This window comes from Oenanthe melanoleuca, chromosome 3 (genome assembly GCF_029582105.1).
Source record: "Oenanthe melanoleuca isolate GR-GAL-2019-014 chromosome 3, OMel1.0, whole genome shotgun sequence".
Classification (NCBI taxonomy): Eukaryota; Metazoa; Chordata; class Aves; order Passeriformes; family Muscicapidae; genus Oenanthe; species Oenanthe melanoleuca.
Window position 1 is genome coordinate 64,048,741 of NC_079336.1, and position 20,094 is coordinate 64,068,834.

Genomic DNA, 20,094 nt, shown 5'->3' on the forward strand with positions numbered 1-20,094 from the left:
CCTTCCTGTCTTGGGGTAAGTGGATGTTGCAGGTGACTGTGTAAAAACTTAAGGACATTCTTCTGCCAGTGACTGGTGAGTTTTGCTTGTATGAGGGCAGGGTGAAGTCAGAGAAGGGAGAAACATTAAAACAACCACCCAGAAAGTGAAATAGGCTTTTTCACATCTCACTGGAGCCATGAATTCTTTACTTTCTGCATAGCTATAGACCACTGAGGAATTAGCTCCTTTAAAATTTCCTACGATGTGCTAAGGAGATGCAGAGATAAAGCACTGATCCTATTTGATTTTACAGTTTAATTAGCTCTTATAGTATATCTTATTTGTTCAGAGCCAGGCTGATTTATCACCCAGCACTACTGTGTCAGGAGTCATCATTTCAGTGCGGTCAGGCTGCTGCCCTCTTCTTCCTTTCAGCTGCAGTTTTTAATATCTTAGGTGTGTATTTAGCATATGTGTGCATGTGCTTGAGGGGAGGGGACAACACTTTGCTTTTGGCATAAGTTTCTAAAGAAGAGCCATGCAGCAGTTCCAGGTGTTCTGCCTGTCTTTCCATCCTTTCTTCCCAAATTCCTAAATAATTTCTGAACATGTTGACCAGTTTGAAACCACACTGCAAAGGTCACTAGAGGACTCTGAGACAACCACACTGCAAGTATATCTGCTGAAGGGAGAGCCATGCAAACCAGAGCTTGTGGACTTTCTGCTGGGCACAACCAGCAGTGACCTCCCTGTGCCCTGCTTGGATGCCAGCCCCAGCTCTGTTGTGTCCTTGCTCAATGTGAGATGTGTGGGGAGGAGAGAAAGATCTCTTGAGTCTTCTGCTTGGGAAGGAGCTTGTCTTTAGTCCCTGGAATCAACATAAGAAGTATTTCCAGTTTTCTGTTTTTCATTAGTGAAGCTCATGTGTAAAGTTCTTGTTTTTCTTGAAACAAGCCTTTTTTGGTAGACAGTCTGTATCAGCATTGCTGAAATTTTTTTTTATTACTTTTTTGCCAGATACAATGGCCAACACAAACTAATAAAAATGAATAAATTGAACTGCTGTAGCAGCAGACAATGTCACATGCAGCAGTGCTGGTCAGGTTGGTGGTTTTCCTTCAACTCTGACCTGAATTCTGACCTATGGGTAGCAATAAATCACATGCTATTTGAAGGCAGGGATGGACAGAGAAATTTAGTCTGGATAAGCGCAACACAAAACTTGATTTCTGAATGTTGCTGAGATTTTTTTGTTAGTTGTTGGTTCTGTGTTTTTTCTCATGCAGAAGCAGCTCTACAAACTGTGTTTTAACACAGCACTTTGATGTTACACCATTCCCTTGTTCTTGCAAAATGTGTCTATAGCTAACAAACAAAAAGGGGGTAGATGTTGATGAATTAATTTGGTCATGTGAATAAGCTTCATGTTTGAAAGCTGAAGCACACTCTGTGTTGGCAGCTTGCATTTGGAAGCCTTGCATGTTAGCTTCTTGATAATTTGGAAGGGTTTTTTTCTTTTTATTTTCCCAGATAAACATTTTGTTTTGCAATGACTTAACCTATGTATGTATATCTCTATATGCATTGATTTGGAAATAGAATTTCACTTTTTTTTCAGACTGACTGGAGGTCAGTAAAACCAAGTGATTCTCTGCTGTTTTCATTGTCTTAAAGTCATGCACTTTTTGTCACAACATCAAGATTTTTTAGTAATTTGAGGATTATTGTTTCTTCTTTTCTTTGGAACAAGTAATGCCACACAGCATGTTTATGTTTTGTAGAATGTGCCTATTATGTTTACCGTGCTCCACTAGCATTTGAAAAGAGTGTATTAGGCAAATTCGTGGAGCTGCCATAACAAGATGCTGAATGGCTGTGACCCTAGAATGCAAACTCAGGTATGCTTTGTACAAAGAGCAGTATTTGGGTCAGCTTGCACTGACTCAGTACAGCTCAGCTGTGGGAGGGATTGGGCTCTTTGAATGCCTCATTGAATCAACATCTTGAAACAATGATTGCAGCCTAAGATGATCTACTGAAGTAATTTTATGTTGTGGGATTTTTTTTTCTCCTTAAAAAAAATAAAAATACACACTTAGGGAAATGTCATTAAATATATGGTAGCAGAAAAAAAAATTACCCTCTGGTTAAGCTGTTAAAAGTAGGGAAATGTCAGCTAAACTCATGTGCATGGCCTTAACACTGTGTCTTTATGTGTGTTCATTATAATTTGTACTTTTTGCTAACACATCATGAAACACTTTCTACCATCATGTGAGGTCTGCCTTGTAAAGTACACATTTCATGAATGGCCACATGGTGCTGTAATCCCTCCTACATTTTTTTTTCCTTTTCTGTAGTACATTTTTTTAATTACGTGAGTGTGTAATGATGCATTTTAACTGTGACTTGATGGAAGGCTAAGCACAAATCTAATGTGCAGTTTGACCTTTATGTGGTCTAAGCAGGGCTTTTTGGGGGGTTATTCTTCTTTAATGCATTGCTTTGCGGTAATGTTTCCACAGACTTTAAGATAATTTAATTTAGAATTTATTCCCCTAGCTTTCCTATGTTCTTTGCATAATGGATTTTCTATCTTTCATTCAGGTCATAACATGGTAGTCTCAGAATAGAAATTGTTGCTTGAAATCTTGGTTCTGAAGAGAGGGTCAGGCATTACTCCTCAATTATCCTGGTTTTACTGTTGTTCAGCTTCCACACTCCCATTCACACTGTAAATTACCAGTTTGGGAGTAACTTTATTTAAGAAGGATGATGATTTGTCCAGAGGGGTCCAAAAGAGAATAAGAATGATCAGAGATTTCAAAAATTTACCTAAAAACCACAGGAAAAGAAAAACAAATAGAGAAGATAGGGAAAGAGGGGACTGTCATAGCAATTCTGATTTTTTTATTTAAAAGGTTCTGCAGACATGAAGGGATTATGCAGCTCTTAATGAGTAATGATAACACAAGTGGTGGACTTGAATTGTGTTGAGTTCTAGATCAGACATTTAGGAAAAGGTTAGCACAACAAGGACAGCAAAGCAACAGCACAGACTATACTTCAGGATTTTGAAGCTAGTAGTGGCAGTTGCATAGCTGATCCTGCCTTCAGGCAAAAAGATGGACAGTGACAGTTCTGAGTAATTTTGAAGCTTTGTTTTCCTTGATAAATAAGTTTAAACCTAAAACTTCCGTCTTTCAGGAAGGAAATTGAAGTCTTGATTCTAAATCGCCAGTAATAGAGAATCAGCTGCACTTGATAAATTCTTTCAATAGTGGATTGTTCTCTCAGATAGTAATTTATGAGTAATTTTTCCTCCTAATTTTTCAGAGAAGTCCAATTGACTTCTTTTTCTTGGATCTCTGAGTGCATTTGCCCACAATGGACAGACTCATCAAATTTGTCGCCTGTGTAATTTCATGTGTGGTATCTCACACACTGTCATGCAGCCAACTCTCAGCCTTCTCTGTATTTTCTCCTTCTCTTTGCTAGCTGGAGCCTTTTAATTTTTTCATCATTTTTGTGATGCTGCACTGAACTTTGTTCATGTTTTTCTGAAAATAGACTCTGTGAATGCTCATATGAGTGCTGTGTCAGGTCTTTGCTCCTCTCTCCTCCTGCTTCTCAGCAAAAGGGAAACTAGAATCATTCGGGCTTGTAAGGTCTCCCACACTGCTGAAAATATGTGGAAGTATGCATATCCTTGCCAGAACTACTCCTTCCCTGTGAATATGCTCTGCTTCAGATTCTAGATGCTTTGGGTTTCATTGGCCCTATTACAGTGCAAAATGTTTTCTTATGTCTTTCTTGCCCTGTGGCTCAAGTTATGAGCAAACCACTCCCTTCATTATTCTCTCCTTTTGTAGCTTTGTTTTCTGAAAATATTGTCTCTTTGCTTCTGAATCACAGGTAATCATGCTAAACTGCAGGTTCAAAGCCTCAAGCAGAGTGATGTCCACAGTCCCTCTCTGATGGCAGATTTTCACATCTGTGACTGGGCAGCCATGTTATCAGTTTCACTTACATTGATTTTTATATTCTGTAGATTGCATACATGATATATACTGCTGAGTTACCATGATTTATTATTTTGTTACACACAATTTACTTTCAGTTCCCATATGGATGCTCCCAACATTGAGTTGCTCTCTGCAACAGCCCTTTCCACTAGACAGCTGGAGTCACCCATACTTCCCTTGATAAATGTATTCATACAAGAAGCTGAATATGCAGTGCTAAGTTCATTGCAGCATCCTTTGCATAATAACCTTCCTAGAAGTAGAACCCCAAGATTTTATGTGAATGTAACTACCTCAGCCAAATTTGTGGTCTCACTCAATTTTGAAAATGTATCTTTTCATCCTATCATGTTTGTTGATTTAATACTTTCCAAAGAGCTGTATCAGCTATTCTACTATTTGCAGGAAATTTATTGTAATACTTTGTAATTAGCTTTTCTATTCTTCAATATAATGCACAGCATTTGCATCTCTGAATTACAGTGAAACATTAATCAGAGGTCCAGAGAGATCCTAAGCCAGACCTTTGGAAGAAAGTCTTAAATACAGGATATCTAGAATGAGATTATTTTAATGATTGCGTTTAGCTACTATTGTTTCATGGACAGTTGTTGTTTACTCTCTTACTTGTTTCCAGCTGTAATTTTGCATTACATAAATGAAAACATAATTAGTATTTCCTTTACTTGGAACCCATGTGGGTTACTTATCCATGTTGGTGTTGTTCATTGTGAATTTATATATTAAACTACTTTGATGTCCTGAGAAGAATGAAAAGTATAAGGTAAAAAAAGATCCTCGTTGTTTAGCATGCATGAATGACTGACAAAATGCAGCCTAAAATATTCTGGTAGATTTACAGGATAGTGAAATAGATAAATACAAGGCATTACAGTGGCTTTTAGCCATTCACTGATCTGAGGCACCTTATTAAACAATTCCTAGAGGATTCAGTTGTAATTTTACAGTGATGTGACCCAGACACATCACTTCAGAAACTGAAATTTCTACTATTGAAATCTTGGGTCCAGAAAGGGTTGATTGATGAGGAGTGTGCATTATTTTACTGTTAACCTTGAACCACTGGGCATTTTGTATCCCTGCACACACCTCCCATTGAAGGGCAGGCTAGTCAAAGATGCAGTTTTGAAAAAAAAAATACTTATTTAATTATATCATGGATCTGTTAAGGTTGGAAAAGATTGCTAAGGTCATCAAATCCCACTCTAAACCTACACTGCCAAGTCCACCACTAAGCCACGTCCCTAAATGCTGCATCTGTATGTTCTTTGAGTGCTTCCAGGGTGGTGATTACATCACCTTTTTGCATTGCTTGTTTTGTGTCTGGGATAAATGAGAGAGCAATAACAAAAAAGCAGACTGGCATAACTTTCAGTTCAGCTTGCTGGGGAGAGGCAGCCTAGTTAGTACCCTGCACGAGAGGAAAAAGGCCTCATGAAGCCAAAGTTTTTAACTGAAATCTGCTCTACATAGTCCTTGTACCAGTTCAGCTGTGCCAGTACACTATTATGATTGAAATAACCATATAGGTGATGTGGGTGCCGCAGTAGAGAAATGCCCTATATCAACTCCCCTAGTTCTAAGGAAAAGATTGAAAGCATGACTACAGCATAAGAGTGAAGGCTGCAAGAGAGGCACTACAGACAAGAGCAGGAAGATAAACAAATTCCTGATTATGGAGGCTGGCAGTACCTCAGCCCATTCCTCTTTGCAGCTCAACTTTGAGGAGCATCACTGGAGCATCTCAGAAGCGCCTGGTGCCTTGTGTGCAGGGGATTGCTTTGCCACAAGTTCACACTGATGCAAGATGTTCTGAAAACTTATATTCCAAAATACCTTTTTCAGAAGATAAATGTTGAAATAACTGCATCTTATTTAAGTCCTAAAAAGGTGAAGGTTTTATGTCAGTGCTTTTACATGACTTCCCCATGAAGCCGTTCTGCAGGGCATGGAGCTCTAACACAATTGATCTAACACATGGAACTCTAACACAACTGGGCAGTTGTACTCTCAGCATGTGATTCTCATTTGTATGGCGCTGTAAAAGGAAATTGTGCTTCCTTTATAAGAAGGACACAATATGACTGTTCCTGTTAATAATATGTGGCTGTTGGTTCTCGTTTGCTTCCATTATATTGAATTTCTAGCAACCACCCTTTGTGTCTAAGGGGAAACAGCGTATGTTAAAAGAGTAAGTGGCAGATAAAGCTCTTAACAGAGAGTAGGTTGGGAGTCATCTTTTCCTTGAGGAATTGTGCTTTGCCTGCAAGGATGAAGAAACCATCTTCTGCTTGTGTGAAGTTTTGTATTAAGTGCAAAGGCAGCAGCCTCCTGAAGGGAAATGAAAAATAATAGGAGCTAGAAGAGCCTTCATTTTAAAGCCATGCCAATCACATTTGTTGATTTATTTTTTTTTTCCCTAACTTGCAAGGCATTTGTAAATTGTTTTAAATGAAGATTTTGGTCATGTAAATAATAAAATTGAAATTTGTCAGAAATGTGAAGGGCCAAGCTCACATAGTTCTCAGGCTTTATTTTTTATTATTTTGCTTTTATTAAAAAGATGTAGGGGAATATATTATTAATGAAGCTGAATATCATTGATTGAAGCTTGCAAATAGTTTTTTTGATGAGGATTTCAAAAATGTACTCTCAACAGCAGATCAGTTAAAACTAATGGGATTTACTAGTATATATAGAATAAATCAGGAGACATTAAGTACAGGAAGAGTGTTGTGGGGGTTGGTGTATCCATTTGTGGTGTACTGGTGGAGTGGTGATATCCTGACCCACTATTCCCAGTTGCACCAATGTGCTACTGGAGATGAGAATATTTGTTCAACTTCATCATGCAGAATCCAATCATGATCCTGCTCAGAGAAGGTAAGTCTGCTGTTCAGGCCTAGAAAATATGATTGTGTCCCTTTGTATCCTTCACAATAAGTATTGGAGTGCAAATAAGGTGATGTGATGCATAAAATCAAAGCACATCTATTTTTTTGTGAGAGCACTTTCATGTAGGTGTTGTTAATCTGAAAAGTTTCACTCAGGAGAGCATTTAATATGTTGTGATTGATAGATATCTAAAAATATGCAGAACATACTTGAACAAATGGAGCATTTATTTGCACTTTTTTTTCTCTAAATAACCTAAGGTAATTGATTTTTTTTAAACTGTTGGTTTTTTTTAAGCTATGTGAGTGCTGCTTAGTTTCCATAAAAGACTCTGAGTACAGTCCATAGAAACAAATGGCTGGAATTTGAAGTATTATAAACTATGTTTAAAAAAAATGCACATTTGAATAGGGACCAGAACAGACTTGATTTTTCTAATACTTCATTGCTTGTTGCCTGGTGGAGCAACCCACAGCTGGCTGTATAGCAGCTGGTCACACTGTGCAGAAAATCAGAAATTTGAACTGTCCTGTATTTGGGGAGGTGGGGAGCATACACAATCTCCTTTTTGAAAATGGAAGTTCTTCTGTAGCATTTGTTGAAAGAGTGACCTCCCATCTCAGCTGCCCTCTTGGGATGAATGAGCTTGTGTGAGTCACTTTTCTCAGGGCTTTTGGTCCTGAATTTACTGTTCTCATTTTCAGAAACATAATCTTACCAGCAAAAGGATGGGCTCTGGAAATACAGTGGGTTGGTTATGCAATCTCACCCCTCCTTTTACTTCAGAAAAGACAATATGTATTGAAAATTTCTATCAAGACAGCTATTAACTGTCTGGTTTTCATTTTTTGCTCTTCTGATGAGCATTTAGGTTTAACATCCTCTACAAATCCTGGGGCAGGACATCCCTGCTCTCTTTCTTCTATGAACCTTATGATCGTTTTATCTTTATCTTAAGCCAGCTTGCTGCTGTCATCACTTCTTACTGTCTCTACTCTTCCCTTTTTCTTTGCACTTCTTCACTTTTGATTATTGCTGCCTGCATCAAGCAGCAGGAAGACAATGTGTTCAGTAATTTAGATGCAATTTATTATTTCCAGCAATTTCACGTGAAAAGTTTCGTTTTCAAAACTACCAGGCCAAGGTATTCACTCAAAGCTTTCTCTTTGAGTAAATATTGTCAAAGCTTTATGCCCCCAGTGTCCTGTGGTATTTGCAGGAATGCCTGTTTTTTTGTAAGTGTAAGTTTTATTTCTGTATAAAGATAAAAAGCAGCAAAGATAAGCTTAGAGAAGAATTCAGGATACTAAATTCAGGATATTTCACTTGCACATCCATGTCCAAACTGGGTTGTGCACTAATCAGGAAGCAAGGAGCATATTCCTTTTTAATTGGAGTGTTTTAAAATTTTATGCTCTCTGTGCAATTTCAAATTATGGCAGTGATCCTGCAGCACGGAGGTCAATGACATTACTGATAGGCATAGTTACTCATGAGACAAGCCTTTGCAGACTGTATTTAGGAGTCTGGGAAATAATGCAGAATAAAAATCAAGTTTAAACTCTCAGATTTTTCTCTTGTGTTTTACTAAAATTCATAATTTTAAACAATGTTGCTGCCTCTTTAATATTTATGGGAAGCCCTGATCTTTTATTATACAAATTCAATTATTCATCACCTCAAAAGATGAGGAGAAACTGAGAGGGTTTTTTAATTTAAAGACTGTCTTCAATTTTCTCTCTTTTAATCTAGTATTTTACATTTTAGAAAAAAATACATAAATTGTGACTCAGAAAATCATCAGAATAGCATCTAAATACTTAAATATGACTACATCCTCAAGCTCCCAAAAATAAAGCATAAGCTAGTGCTTAAGTGAGAATTATTCACCTAAACTGGGGAGACAAAAGGGAGAAGCATAATCCATGTTCTTAGATGAAGAAAATTCCAAGTTTAATTTATCTTATGAACTTCTCAGTCCGGGAAGGTTTTATTTTATTCTTTGTCTCTCAGAATTTGTAGTCCATAAGTCTGTTCCATTAAGGTACATTTTTTAATTTTGACCATGGAACAGTGTAAGCAGCTTCCCCTTTTTTCTTCCAGTTAGGCCTGCTCTCCTGATGCTGTATGTTGATCTAAAATATGCAGCCAGTATTCTAACATTCTGTAAATACAGTGTAATCACAAACCATCACAAGCTTGTTTTTCCTCCTTTCCACTTTTGGAATGCCAGCTGCCGAACTGAAGATGTTTGTCACTTAGCACCAGGAGGAGACATGCAAGAGGGTAAAGTCAAGGTGGTGAAATTGCTCTGGTTTACCTTCTCCTCTCTAAGTTGCAGATATCTATGCTACGTTTTGCTTATGTGCAAGACTGGTCACACCTGGTGTTACCCTTTCCTTTTCCTTGGATTTGCATGTACTTGAGATTGATACTTAATTTCTTTTTTGAAGCAAGAATTTTCATATTGGCTTTAAAAAAACAATGTTTGTGAAGTGCAGTACAGGGATAAGGTATTGTACAATGAAATAACCTCAAATCCAGCCACTGGTGCAGGCTGGGGGTGAGGGGATGAGGTTCTGCACAAGTTCCAGCAAATAAAAAGTTGCAAATACCATGCATATCTGTCAGTTCATCCAGAGGAAGCTTTTGGAAAAAAGCTTTCAAAGTAAGCTGGAAATCCTTTGCACATTACTACGCTTACTGTAAAGGCAAAGGGGATCCAAGGCTGGGTTACAGCAATTACTGCTGGGTGGTGCCTGTTCTGACATGACTGCCCAGATAGGAAGTGTGTTGGGAAGAAATGCTCATTCTCTGATTCATCTGCAGAAGGTTCTTCATCTGAAAACAGCAAGGAGAGAACTCAAAAAGCAAAACTGTTGATAGTGTGAAAAACGGTTTTCAACTAAAATGTTTGTAGTACACTTATAGCTTAATGTGATTCCATATTTATGCATTTACAAAGGTTTAGAAACTAAACTAGTTGTAAGATTCTCAGTTTCACTCCTCACCTTGTAAAAGCTCTGAATTTCTGTAGGAAGTAATTTGAAAGCATTCATATGAGGGATAATAGATACATGTCTGTGTGGAACCTTGTGATGAGATTCACCCATTTTCTTCCCACCAGGTTTGGAGGAGACCAGCCTGTGTACATCAATATTATTCGAGATCCTGTCAACCGATTCCTCTCCAATTATTTTTTTCGGCGTTTCGGAGACTGGCGAGGTGAACAGAATCACATGATCCGTACCCCCAACATGAGGCAGGAGGAAAGATACCTGGTATGTTTAAATACAAGGTTTTGATTACCAATTTCCCATCATTGTTGTCTAGTGCTGTTACTCAGACTGGATGCATGAAAAGAGGGATATTGAGGCATCATCTTCCCTCTTGTGTTTCTTCTCTGTCTTTTCTTGCCTGGTCCTTAGTTTGCTTAGCTTTACTGTATAGACTGTTGCCAGTAAATTCAGTTTGATCCTGAATAAGATGACAGCAAGTTCCAGATTTCCACCATTGCATTATGGTCCTTCAGTCGATTTGGATTTGCACTGCATAGTAATACAATAATTCTGCCTCTATGTATCACTGGGAAGATTCAAGCAGATTTTTAGCTTTATGTCTGTAACTCTGCAGCCTCAGAGGAAAATTGAGAAACAGAGCAATTCAGGGAGCCTAAGTCTCTAATGTTCTTGCTGCTGAGTTGTTTGTAATGTTCTTTACGCCAGGGCTCTAATCTCAGTTCTTGCTCTGGTTTTGTTGCCCTTTGTCTTTTTTGGGTTAAGATGATGGCAATAATGCTGAATAAGCTATTCATAATAAGTTTTAAATTTGTATGACTGCAAAACTGTGATAACACCTGCCAGCTTTTGTTGCATACCAAGGTCCTGTGGCAGTAGGTGAATGAATACTAAATTGAATGAATACTAAATAAGAAATACAGAAGCTAGGGAGGTGGCTAGTTTGGTTTATACTGATCTCTTTGCAGGTATACAGACACCTCTAAAAAGGCAAAATGGTGGGATTACTTCTTGCCCTCTGTCTAATGGAGATCCAGTTTGATTGGACTCAGCCTTCAGGCATACTTGAACCTGCAGAGACTTCAGTGAAACAGCAGTGACAGGACAGCTTAATGGTTACTATGACATGTTGCAGGCCAGACATAATGTCAAAATAAAATATATCTGTGGCTTTTGGGGGAGAAAGAGAGGATGTTTTTGTGGGGTTTTGAAGAGGCAGTAGAGTACAAGATGTGCGATGAGCCATAGAGAGCAGAGGTCTGAACAACTGCCACACAACACCTTTCAGCCCTAGCTGAAGCTGGATGAATCCAAGGAGGACTGGGGTTTTTTTCCGTGTTACAGAGCAGTTTGATTTCTTTCGTCTTCTGGTGTTTGTCATGCAGAGCCCTGTGAACAGGTGAACTTTTACATTATGAGTAATTGAAGGAGAGGTATCAGTGTAACTGTCTAATTTAATGACATTTCCTATACAGTTATAAACTGTGAAAGTTTTCTTATTTGCTATGTGCCTAGAGATCCCTGTGTCTGCTGAGTGGGTCTTGACCTCCTGATGTACAGAGCTGGAGGGATTTGCATGTTGTGTGTGCATGGACTTCTGCTTCATCATCTCTGCATGGAACAAGAGGGTTGAGGAAGTTAATGAGCAGGAGGGTTTACTACAACTTTATAACAGTACTACATTTTCTTTTGTGAAAATGTTAAAAGTGAGTGGTAGAGTCTGTACTTTACTTTGAGTGCCTTCTCATATGGTGCAGGGATTGGCATCTCTTACGACTGACTGTAAAAACATGATATTATTTCAGTACTACTGTGTGGCTTAAGAAGTTATATGTATAGCCAGTGAAATTTTACTTCACGCAAATCTGAAAAACAAATAGATCTAATTCATGTTGTATTGGTTTAAAACTAATAGAAATTACCTTGCATTTTCATTGGCATTAGTATATTTTTTAAGAAGTTAATTATTTATATGCATGTGCAGATATCTATGCATACACAGATCAGTACAAAAACTATAATGAAAAAAATAAAAAGTGTGTGAGGTCAGTAATCATTTTGTTCAAAGGGCAGTTTGTTAATCAGATTAATTAGCATCCTTAATAAAAACTATTTTTGCATTTTCATTTTTATTTTCTTTGTTGGTAAGTCAATGTTAGAATCCTGGTAACATTTTGAAACCTATTTTCCATCCCTCCTTGGCAGACTTTGGCAGTCACTTGCACTACTCAGAGAGTGACAGTAACAGGCCACTTGCCAGTGAAATGAATTTTCACGAAAGCCACTCATTGTGAATGTTCAGCATTTTTAATGCTTGAACTCTCCAACTACATCATATACTGCATGCCTGCATTCTAAACTTTTCTTCAGTGGTGCAAGAAAATCAGCTGGCATATTACTTAAAAATCAGCTATTGGGGATTTTGGAATCACAGCTTCAGAAATCTGCCAAATCTATTGTAAGATCTAGCTGTGAAGCAAGTAAGCAGCTGGTTTTACCTCTGAGCATGAGCTTGTATGCCACTTCAGCACAGGACTGATCGATGGCCTCATTGCAGGTCTCGTAACTTTTGTTCTTCCCTAATATTCTTTAAGATGCAAAATTCACCATGAAACGTTAGTCTTTTTTACGGGTGACTATTTAAGGATAAACTTAGATTTAGCATATTAAATAGTTTCAACTTTGAATGCAATATTAAACCTAAGTTGCTTGGGATGAGGTATGCCTAACCATGAGCAGATACATGAAAGCAGGGGGAGGATATGAGCTTTTACTTTTCTTCTTCCATCATGCCTCAGGTCAACAGGCAGGAAAACACATAACTGGTGATGGATCCATGACACTGAGCTCATTGCTGGAGTACTTGAGAAGCCTTGTGTTGATAGCAGTTATAGACTTACAGAATAGACTGGAGAAGCTGTAAATATTACTTTTTTGTTTTACCACAAGGAATGGGTGTGCAGGCAAAAGCTATGTATCTGTTTATCAACCATGTTGTTCTTGTCTTCCTATCTCTTGGAAGATGGTGTGGGCAACTGGGAAACTTTCCAGGCCATCCTGTCATCTTCCTCAACAGCTGCCAACATTGGCCTTCCTTGAAAAGCTGAGGGCAGCATCCATATTCCCTCAAACTGCAGTGGAAGGTGTGGAAGCCCAGCTGCTCTAGAAAGCAGGGTTTTAAGGGAGGAAAAGCATTTTAAGATCAGGTTGTGTCTGGTGAACTTCAGGTTGTGATGCCCTTGATGGAAGCATTCCCTCTTCTCAATTCTAATCCTTAAGAAAAAGAGGGAGTTGAAAAAAATCCAAACTATATTGAAGTCTTGTAGTACCTTGCATGCTGTTTTTTTTAACATTGAAAATGTGAACTGCTGACATTGCGACGGTCAGAAACAGAGACAGAAATTTCCATCATTAACTGATCATTTGAGATTTTCTCTGAATAGAGCTTCAGGCTTTGACTTTGTTCCAGGAAACACAACCATTCATTCAGGAGTCAGATAAATTGTTCTAAACATTTTGGGTAAATGTCTGTGTTTACCAAAATTTAATTGAAAGTCATGATAGAAAACAAGCCTTCTATTCGTGAGTCAGATGCAGCAGCATCTGTGGGATTTTTTACCCCCATCCACCAGCTCCTCGCCCTGACCTGGCACTTTCACTGCTGGAGTGAGTTATTGTTAGTCACCTGAAGAAATCGCTTCCAAGCTTCCCCAAAATAAATAGTGGCAGCATGGTAGTGTGGAGCATGGCAGAGAGGTAATTAATGGTGAGCACCTTGAATCAAGTTTCAAGCACACTAATGTGACTGTCAGCCCTGCATTATATGGTCCTGTAAGATGAGATAAATTCACAAAAGTTAATTTAAAGTCATTGTAGTGAATGTATTTCAGGTTGAACTAGAGTTCTTAGACTAAATATGCTTCAATAAAACAAGCAAACCCTTATCAGTGGAGCTGTGAGTGCTGCAGGTACCAACCTAAAGAAAAATATGCGTAAGATGCAATTTAGGTCAGGGCTTGGAAGTGCAGAACATAGGAAGCACCCCTGATTAAGAGGGACTACTGTTAGTATTTTAAAGCTTTATATTAAAATTGTTCCTTCCAGAAGACTTGTTTGCAATTATCTAGCATTTATTACAGCTTCAGTTTGAGACACCAAATAAAAAAAAGGCATATATAGGGTTTTCATCTTATCTTAATGCTCAGTAAAACTTTGATCTAAGACTACTAAGGTTGAATGAGTGTGTGAAGCAGCATGGGCTGTGTTGTTGCCTGAATTGCAGGAAATCTGGTTACATGGGATTCTGATCTCTCTTAGGCTCATGAATACCATGGCTTCTAGCTCACTCCAGTAAAAGATTTCTGAGCTAATGTATCAGAAGTGAGGATTTTTGTATATAAAAATCACTCAGTAAAACAAGAAAACTTGTCACCTTCTTATAGAATGTTTCAATTTTTTATTATAATTAGCAGTTATGCTTGCACAGCATCTCTGCATGGCTCTGCATGGTTTTTGAACTTCATCTCTGAAAATAAATGTTTTTCTCAGCAAAAATGTAAAATATTCTAACAATATTAATTTACATTAAAGATTACTCATGCAAATGGTCCCATAAAGGAGCATTTGTCCTTTTGTCTTTTAAATTAAATGTTAAAATAATTGTTAAAATTGTATTAGGATTACTGCAAAGGAGGGAAGTAAAATTCAAGTAATGTCAGGGAACTTTCACATGAAATTTCTTATAATAGGGGAAAAAACCATTCCTTTTACAACATTAGCTTTTATAGCTGAAACTTAAACTAACGTTGTTTAGGTTATTTCATAAATTTCAGACAAATTAATAGAAAAAGGTGAATGAGTAAATCCATAGAACACTTTTTTTAGTCTTGAATCTTGGGAATTCCCTTTTATTATTTCCATGATTTTCATTAATATAAGAATATTCACTTAATATATTTAACTAGTTTTATTATTTATATCCTGAAATTTCTATCTACAATGAAAAGTATTTACCAATTACACTAGTTTTCAGACAGCAGCTGGCTGTCTTATTTCTTGTCTTTATCTGCCTAATACTGTGAGTAATTATGTTATGAATTGTCATTAGTAATTGTTATCAGTTGTCATCACTGAGATTTCTCCTTCATGACTTCAGATAATCTTCTTCAAGCTTTTCAGTTGCCAGAGATGTGGCCTCCAGGAGAAACCATGGTGTGGAGCCCATGCCTTCATCTTCTGGCTGTCACTCTCACAAGTGTGTTTCTCTGTTTAAGAAGGAGTCAGGAGAAAGTTGCCTGCCTGCAGATTTGGTGCAGTGAGGGAGCTGAGGGTTCATGACTGATTTTCCTGTCGAGGACCTCACAAGAGGGGCTACAAATGTCTGTTGATTGAACCTGGGAAATTTTGGGGAGGCTCTGGTAGCTTGGTTAACATTGTTTAAACTAGAAATCTGAGGCATGCAGAGTTAAAATTATTTGCTTTTGTCTGTGCAGTGCATACCAGATATTGGGGAGTCAAATACACAAATAAAAAAGAACATTTTTCACTTACTGGGTTCCGAGCTGTAGTTGGGAGGCTAAACATTTTGTGCACTCTGTTTTCCCTGGCATACCCCATAGAGAGGAGTCATTTCACTGGTGCTGAGGTGGTGTCATTGGCCACTGGACGTGCTGCAGTGCAGCTTTGCAGCTGTGGCTCTGCTTTGGGGCTCGCACAGTAGCACCAATCCCTGCGGCTGGGACGGGACGGGGAGCGCTGCTGAAGCACGGCCACCTGTCAGCTGACCCAATTAGAACAGTTTGCTGCTTCTTCCCTCTAATGAGTGCTTTTAATAGTCTCCAGCTGTTCCCTTTTGCTGCATTACCTCTTCACAGCAAAATTTCTGGCCCATTTTTGCAGCTCTTAGTCTATTGTGTGTGCTGTAAAGCACCATTTTCCCCCTAAGATTCTCCCATTTTGTATTAATAATTTATTGAACCACTAAGTTAATGGTAATTCACGCCTCAGCTGGAGGAGAGACTGATTAAACAACTTATAAAACATAATATTAAAGGAAATATTTTCATGGCTGACATTTACTTTTCAGTGAGTTTAATTTACAAACCAATATTTTTTTAATGTTCCCCTGTGGAGTTTGCATTCCAAACATTGCAGCATTATGCATTTATACAAAAGCAAGAAAATGTGCCATCCTAATCTGTTTTCATTCAGTAGTCTGAGTCAGTTGCACTTAGTAAATATGCACTATAGCATTGGTTAAGATTGCAACACTAAAAACTTCCATGTGATTCACAACACATATTCATAGAAAATGCAAGATTAATACCATGCTTTTATTTTAATGATACCATTCTGTATTGCCATTCTCCTTTTTGTGGAGATAGGATACAGGATAACAGCAATATATTGCTTCAGAATGTAAAAAGGTGAAGGTTTTTTTCTTGGAGTGTTGTAGTGGCCTGAAAATTTTTGGCTGTTGCCAGTTTTTAAAGAACTGCACAGGAAACCAGAAACCAGTTAGCAGTATAGGTCCAAGCACTAAGCACCCACAGTGTTATTTAAATGTAACATTATTACAGTAGTGCTTTTTAAGATACTTATATATGTAAGAAATTATGATCTTCTATTAAAGGACCTTGCTGTATTAAAATTATGAACCTTCATTTTTATGGTGATTTTGCTAAGTTTTGTATTTGTTGCTTTCTGAGTGTGAATACAGAACAGTTCTTTATATTCTCTCTTGTGTTCGTTTTTGGGTTTTGTGTGTTGTGGTGGCTTGGGGAAATAAAAAAATCTTCTCTATAGGAAGATCCTGTTTGTAGAGTGGAAAATCCCAACCACAGAACAAAGATTCTAATATATTGATGCCAGCTTTTTAAGGCCATGTAAACTGTATAAGAGAAGAGGGTATGTCTGTGTTGTATTTTCAGGAGATATATTTTTGGATCATTGAACGAGAACAGAAAAGGGCTTTCTTCTGCAGCCCAGGGACAAAAGCCAGCCTTGCCTTCAGTGAAGGTGGGAAAGCAGTTTGCAGGGGATAATATTTTTTTCATTTAGAAACTGATGGACTCCAACAAGCCTTTGCAGGGTTAAGAGTGAGATTTTCTGTGTGTGTTGGGTGGTTCTACCTTAACACCTGCTGGGTTGTCAATAGCAGTCAAAAAAGGCAAACCAAAAACAATAGAGAGCAATACAGAGAACTTCATTGTATATAAATCTGCAGTGTCTGCACTCGACAAATTTCACTTGACATCTGTGACCTACTCTCCTAGGGTGTTTACTCCCAAATTTGCCCTACACCAGGACACCTCCCATTCCCAAAACGGGATTGAAAGAACTGGAAAACACTCACAAATGGGTAGGAGCAATGATTAAATAATTTCCATATGAAAAACGACAAAGGTTAGGGCTCTTCAAATGAGGAAGGAGTAAACAAGGATACGAGAAGACATTTCTGGGAGGCATGAAAAAGTGGCCTCAAGGATTGATTGCTTTTTGAGCTTTTTCGGTGTAAGACTAATATAAATTTACAATTGGAATGGATAGTTGATGGATCCAGTAAAAAATAGAAAGATGCCATGGCTTGGACAATGTGTAATTAGGCTGTGAAAGTCCTTGCTGGTCATTGTTGTGAAAAAGTTTAGATGTATTCAAAAACGAAATATTTTAGGAAGCATTTCTTTGCAGAGAAAGTGACCAAGCCCTGGAGCAGGCTTCCTAGAGAGGTGGTGGATGCCCAAGGCATATCATCATTTAAGAGTGATTTGTACAATGCCCTTAACAACACACTTCAACTTTCATTCAGTCCTGAATAGGTCAGGCAGACAAGACAATCTGTCGGTACCTTCCAACTGATCCATTCCTTTCCATTTTTTAAAGTGCAACTATGTAGCCCTTGAGGGCTCTTAATTACCCAAGTAACACCTCTTCAACAGAAAATCCAAAGCCTCAGGGGTACCCAGAAAAAGGTCCTATGTGAATGGTAAATGTTCTTCATAGCCAGTAGTGATTTTCTGAAATTGGTTTCTGCTCTGGGCTACTCAAAAGCAAACTTTATAATTACATGCTTACAAGTGAATTCTATTACTAGGTGATTTATGTAAGACTGTAAATCTATAAGATTTATAGACATCTCCAGTTGAATGTGTTGTTTCTTTACTTCAAAATAGTTGAGTGTTCTTGGGTATATGCCATAGTGACTAAGGCTTTGTTGTCTCACATCTCTGTCAATCAAATTAATTTTTGTAAATTCTAAACTGTTGGTGTCATGACTACTCTCAAATTTACTGTTAAAAGCCAAGGTATTAATTCATTTAAAATATGAACTGCATCCACAGTTTTACATTGTGCACTGTAATAATAAAGATAACAGAAGAGAAGATATAAAAATCCTTAAAATAGTGGGATTAAACATTTGTTTATGTGCATGCTTTTCAGAATTGTGAAGTCTTTTTGTTTTGATGTTTCAGTATGGGTGAATTTTAGGTGTTTGATAATTTTTGTAAGCCTTGAGTTGAGTATTTGCATTTTCAGTTCTTACGCACTTTGTTAATGTGAAAGTAAAAAGAAGACACATCTAAGCAGATAGCACTTATATGAGTCTGAGAAAGGGATGACTTAATGATAATTAGCAGACAAATAACTATTTCAGGTGAATGAAAATGAGATGATCTGTGCATGATATGAATGTTATCTTCAGTGCATAGTCTAGCATTTTGGGCATTATGAACCCGAAATCAGTGTTTAATAGTCATCAAGTCAAACTAATTGTTGATTGATATTTTGTTCATGTTAAGTTGGAATACAATTGTTTTTAAAACTGGAATGTTCTATCATCCAGAAGAAAAAAAAAGAATGCTTTCAATTTCTGTTTTGTGCAAATTTTAATATAATTATTTTTTAACGTTACAGTTTGTACAAGGCATAAATAACAGAGATGGGGCATTGACCAGCAAATAGTCTGTCTTTAAAAATATGATGCAGTAATGTCTATGTGTGTGTGTGTGTGCACATTTAGGTGTCAGACTCTTGAAATTATGTTTAATTAACAATTTTTGGAAGACTTGTCTAATGAAGTCATGGTAGCTGTCGCTAAAAAACCATACTATAAAACCTCCTAAGTATGCTCCTTGCTAGGAGTAGACCTGTTTTCTTTTCCTAATTGTGTTATGCTTTAACCACCTTAAATGAAAACACTTTTATTGGCAGTAGGATGGGGAAGGAAACTGCAGAACCTTTTACTCCTCCTGACAGAGGAAGGGCAGAGAGAGACAGCCCTCCTCTTACTGCCAGCATATTGAATGTGTTCAGGCTGTGGCATGATAATGTAATTTCAAGCAGTCAGATACTCACTTCACTCAGTGTCAAAACCTGCAGGAACTGACAACCCATGAAAATAAAAGTGAATTTATTAGCCCGTTTTATTCCTTGTCTGTCATTCTCCTTCCTCTCTCCTTCTGGTGATTTATACCTAAGTTTTCTGGCTGTCAGAGCTGCCAGCAAAGTGAAATGAGCAGAGATCCTGATCTCTAGAACTTCCTAGCTTAAGTAAAGCTGAAGCTTTGAGGTGGTGGATGGCAAGGAGAGCGTAGGGCGGTAGAATTAGGAGAGCTGCCCACCCCTGGTGCATGGCTGACGTGGTGAGGGATAGACTTGTCTTTATACAAGCATCCAAAGCTGTCCTGAGCCTTGGGTGTTTGTTGACAACAAAATATTTTCCTATCGCGTAATTTTTTGGTAGTGGTGTGGACTCTTCTGTGGACTGCAGGATGGCTGCTGGGTCACACTTGTTGAATTCAGTATTTTTAAGACTGGAGTAGTTTATGTTGAAACCATATGGAAGCAGAGATGGCTTTTTTTGGAAAAAAGGGACCTCAGTGCCCCAGCATACACAAGACTTAGTTTATTCTAGTTTTTATGAAGTTTTTAAGTTTATTATACCCTTATCCTGGTCCCAGCTCACAGGGAGCCCAGGGCCTGCTGGAGCACCATGTGCTTGCTCCTTTCTGGTTGTCACCAAGGCTCATGTCTGTGGAGCTGGGCCACATGGTGGGTGCCTGAATATCCTGTGGAACACAGCTGGACTGCTTGTTCCACTAGGGAGGTGACAGGTTCTTCCCAGCCAGCCCACCCAGCAGGGAAAGAACCCTCAG

At 38.1% G+C, this 20,094-nt stretch overlaps 1 protein-coding gene across 1 annotated transcript in view; it reads left to right on the top strand.

Annotated features, from left to right (window-relative positions):
• UST (uronyl 2-sulfotransferase) overlaps window positions 1–20,094 on the top strand; it is a 147,306-nt gene that overhangs the window by 81,551 nt on the left and 45,661 nt on the right. Inside the window, exon 5 of the mRNA XM_056488079.1 lies at window positions 10,051–10,204. Coding sequence (XP_056344054.1) covers window positions 10,051–10,204 — 154 coding nt within the window. The remainder of the gene's footprint in view (window positions 1–10,050; window positions 10,205–20,094) is intronic.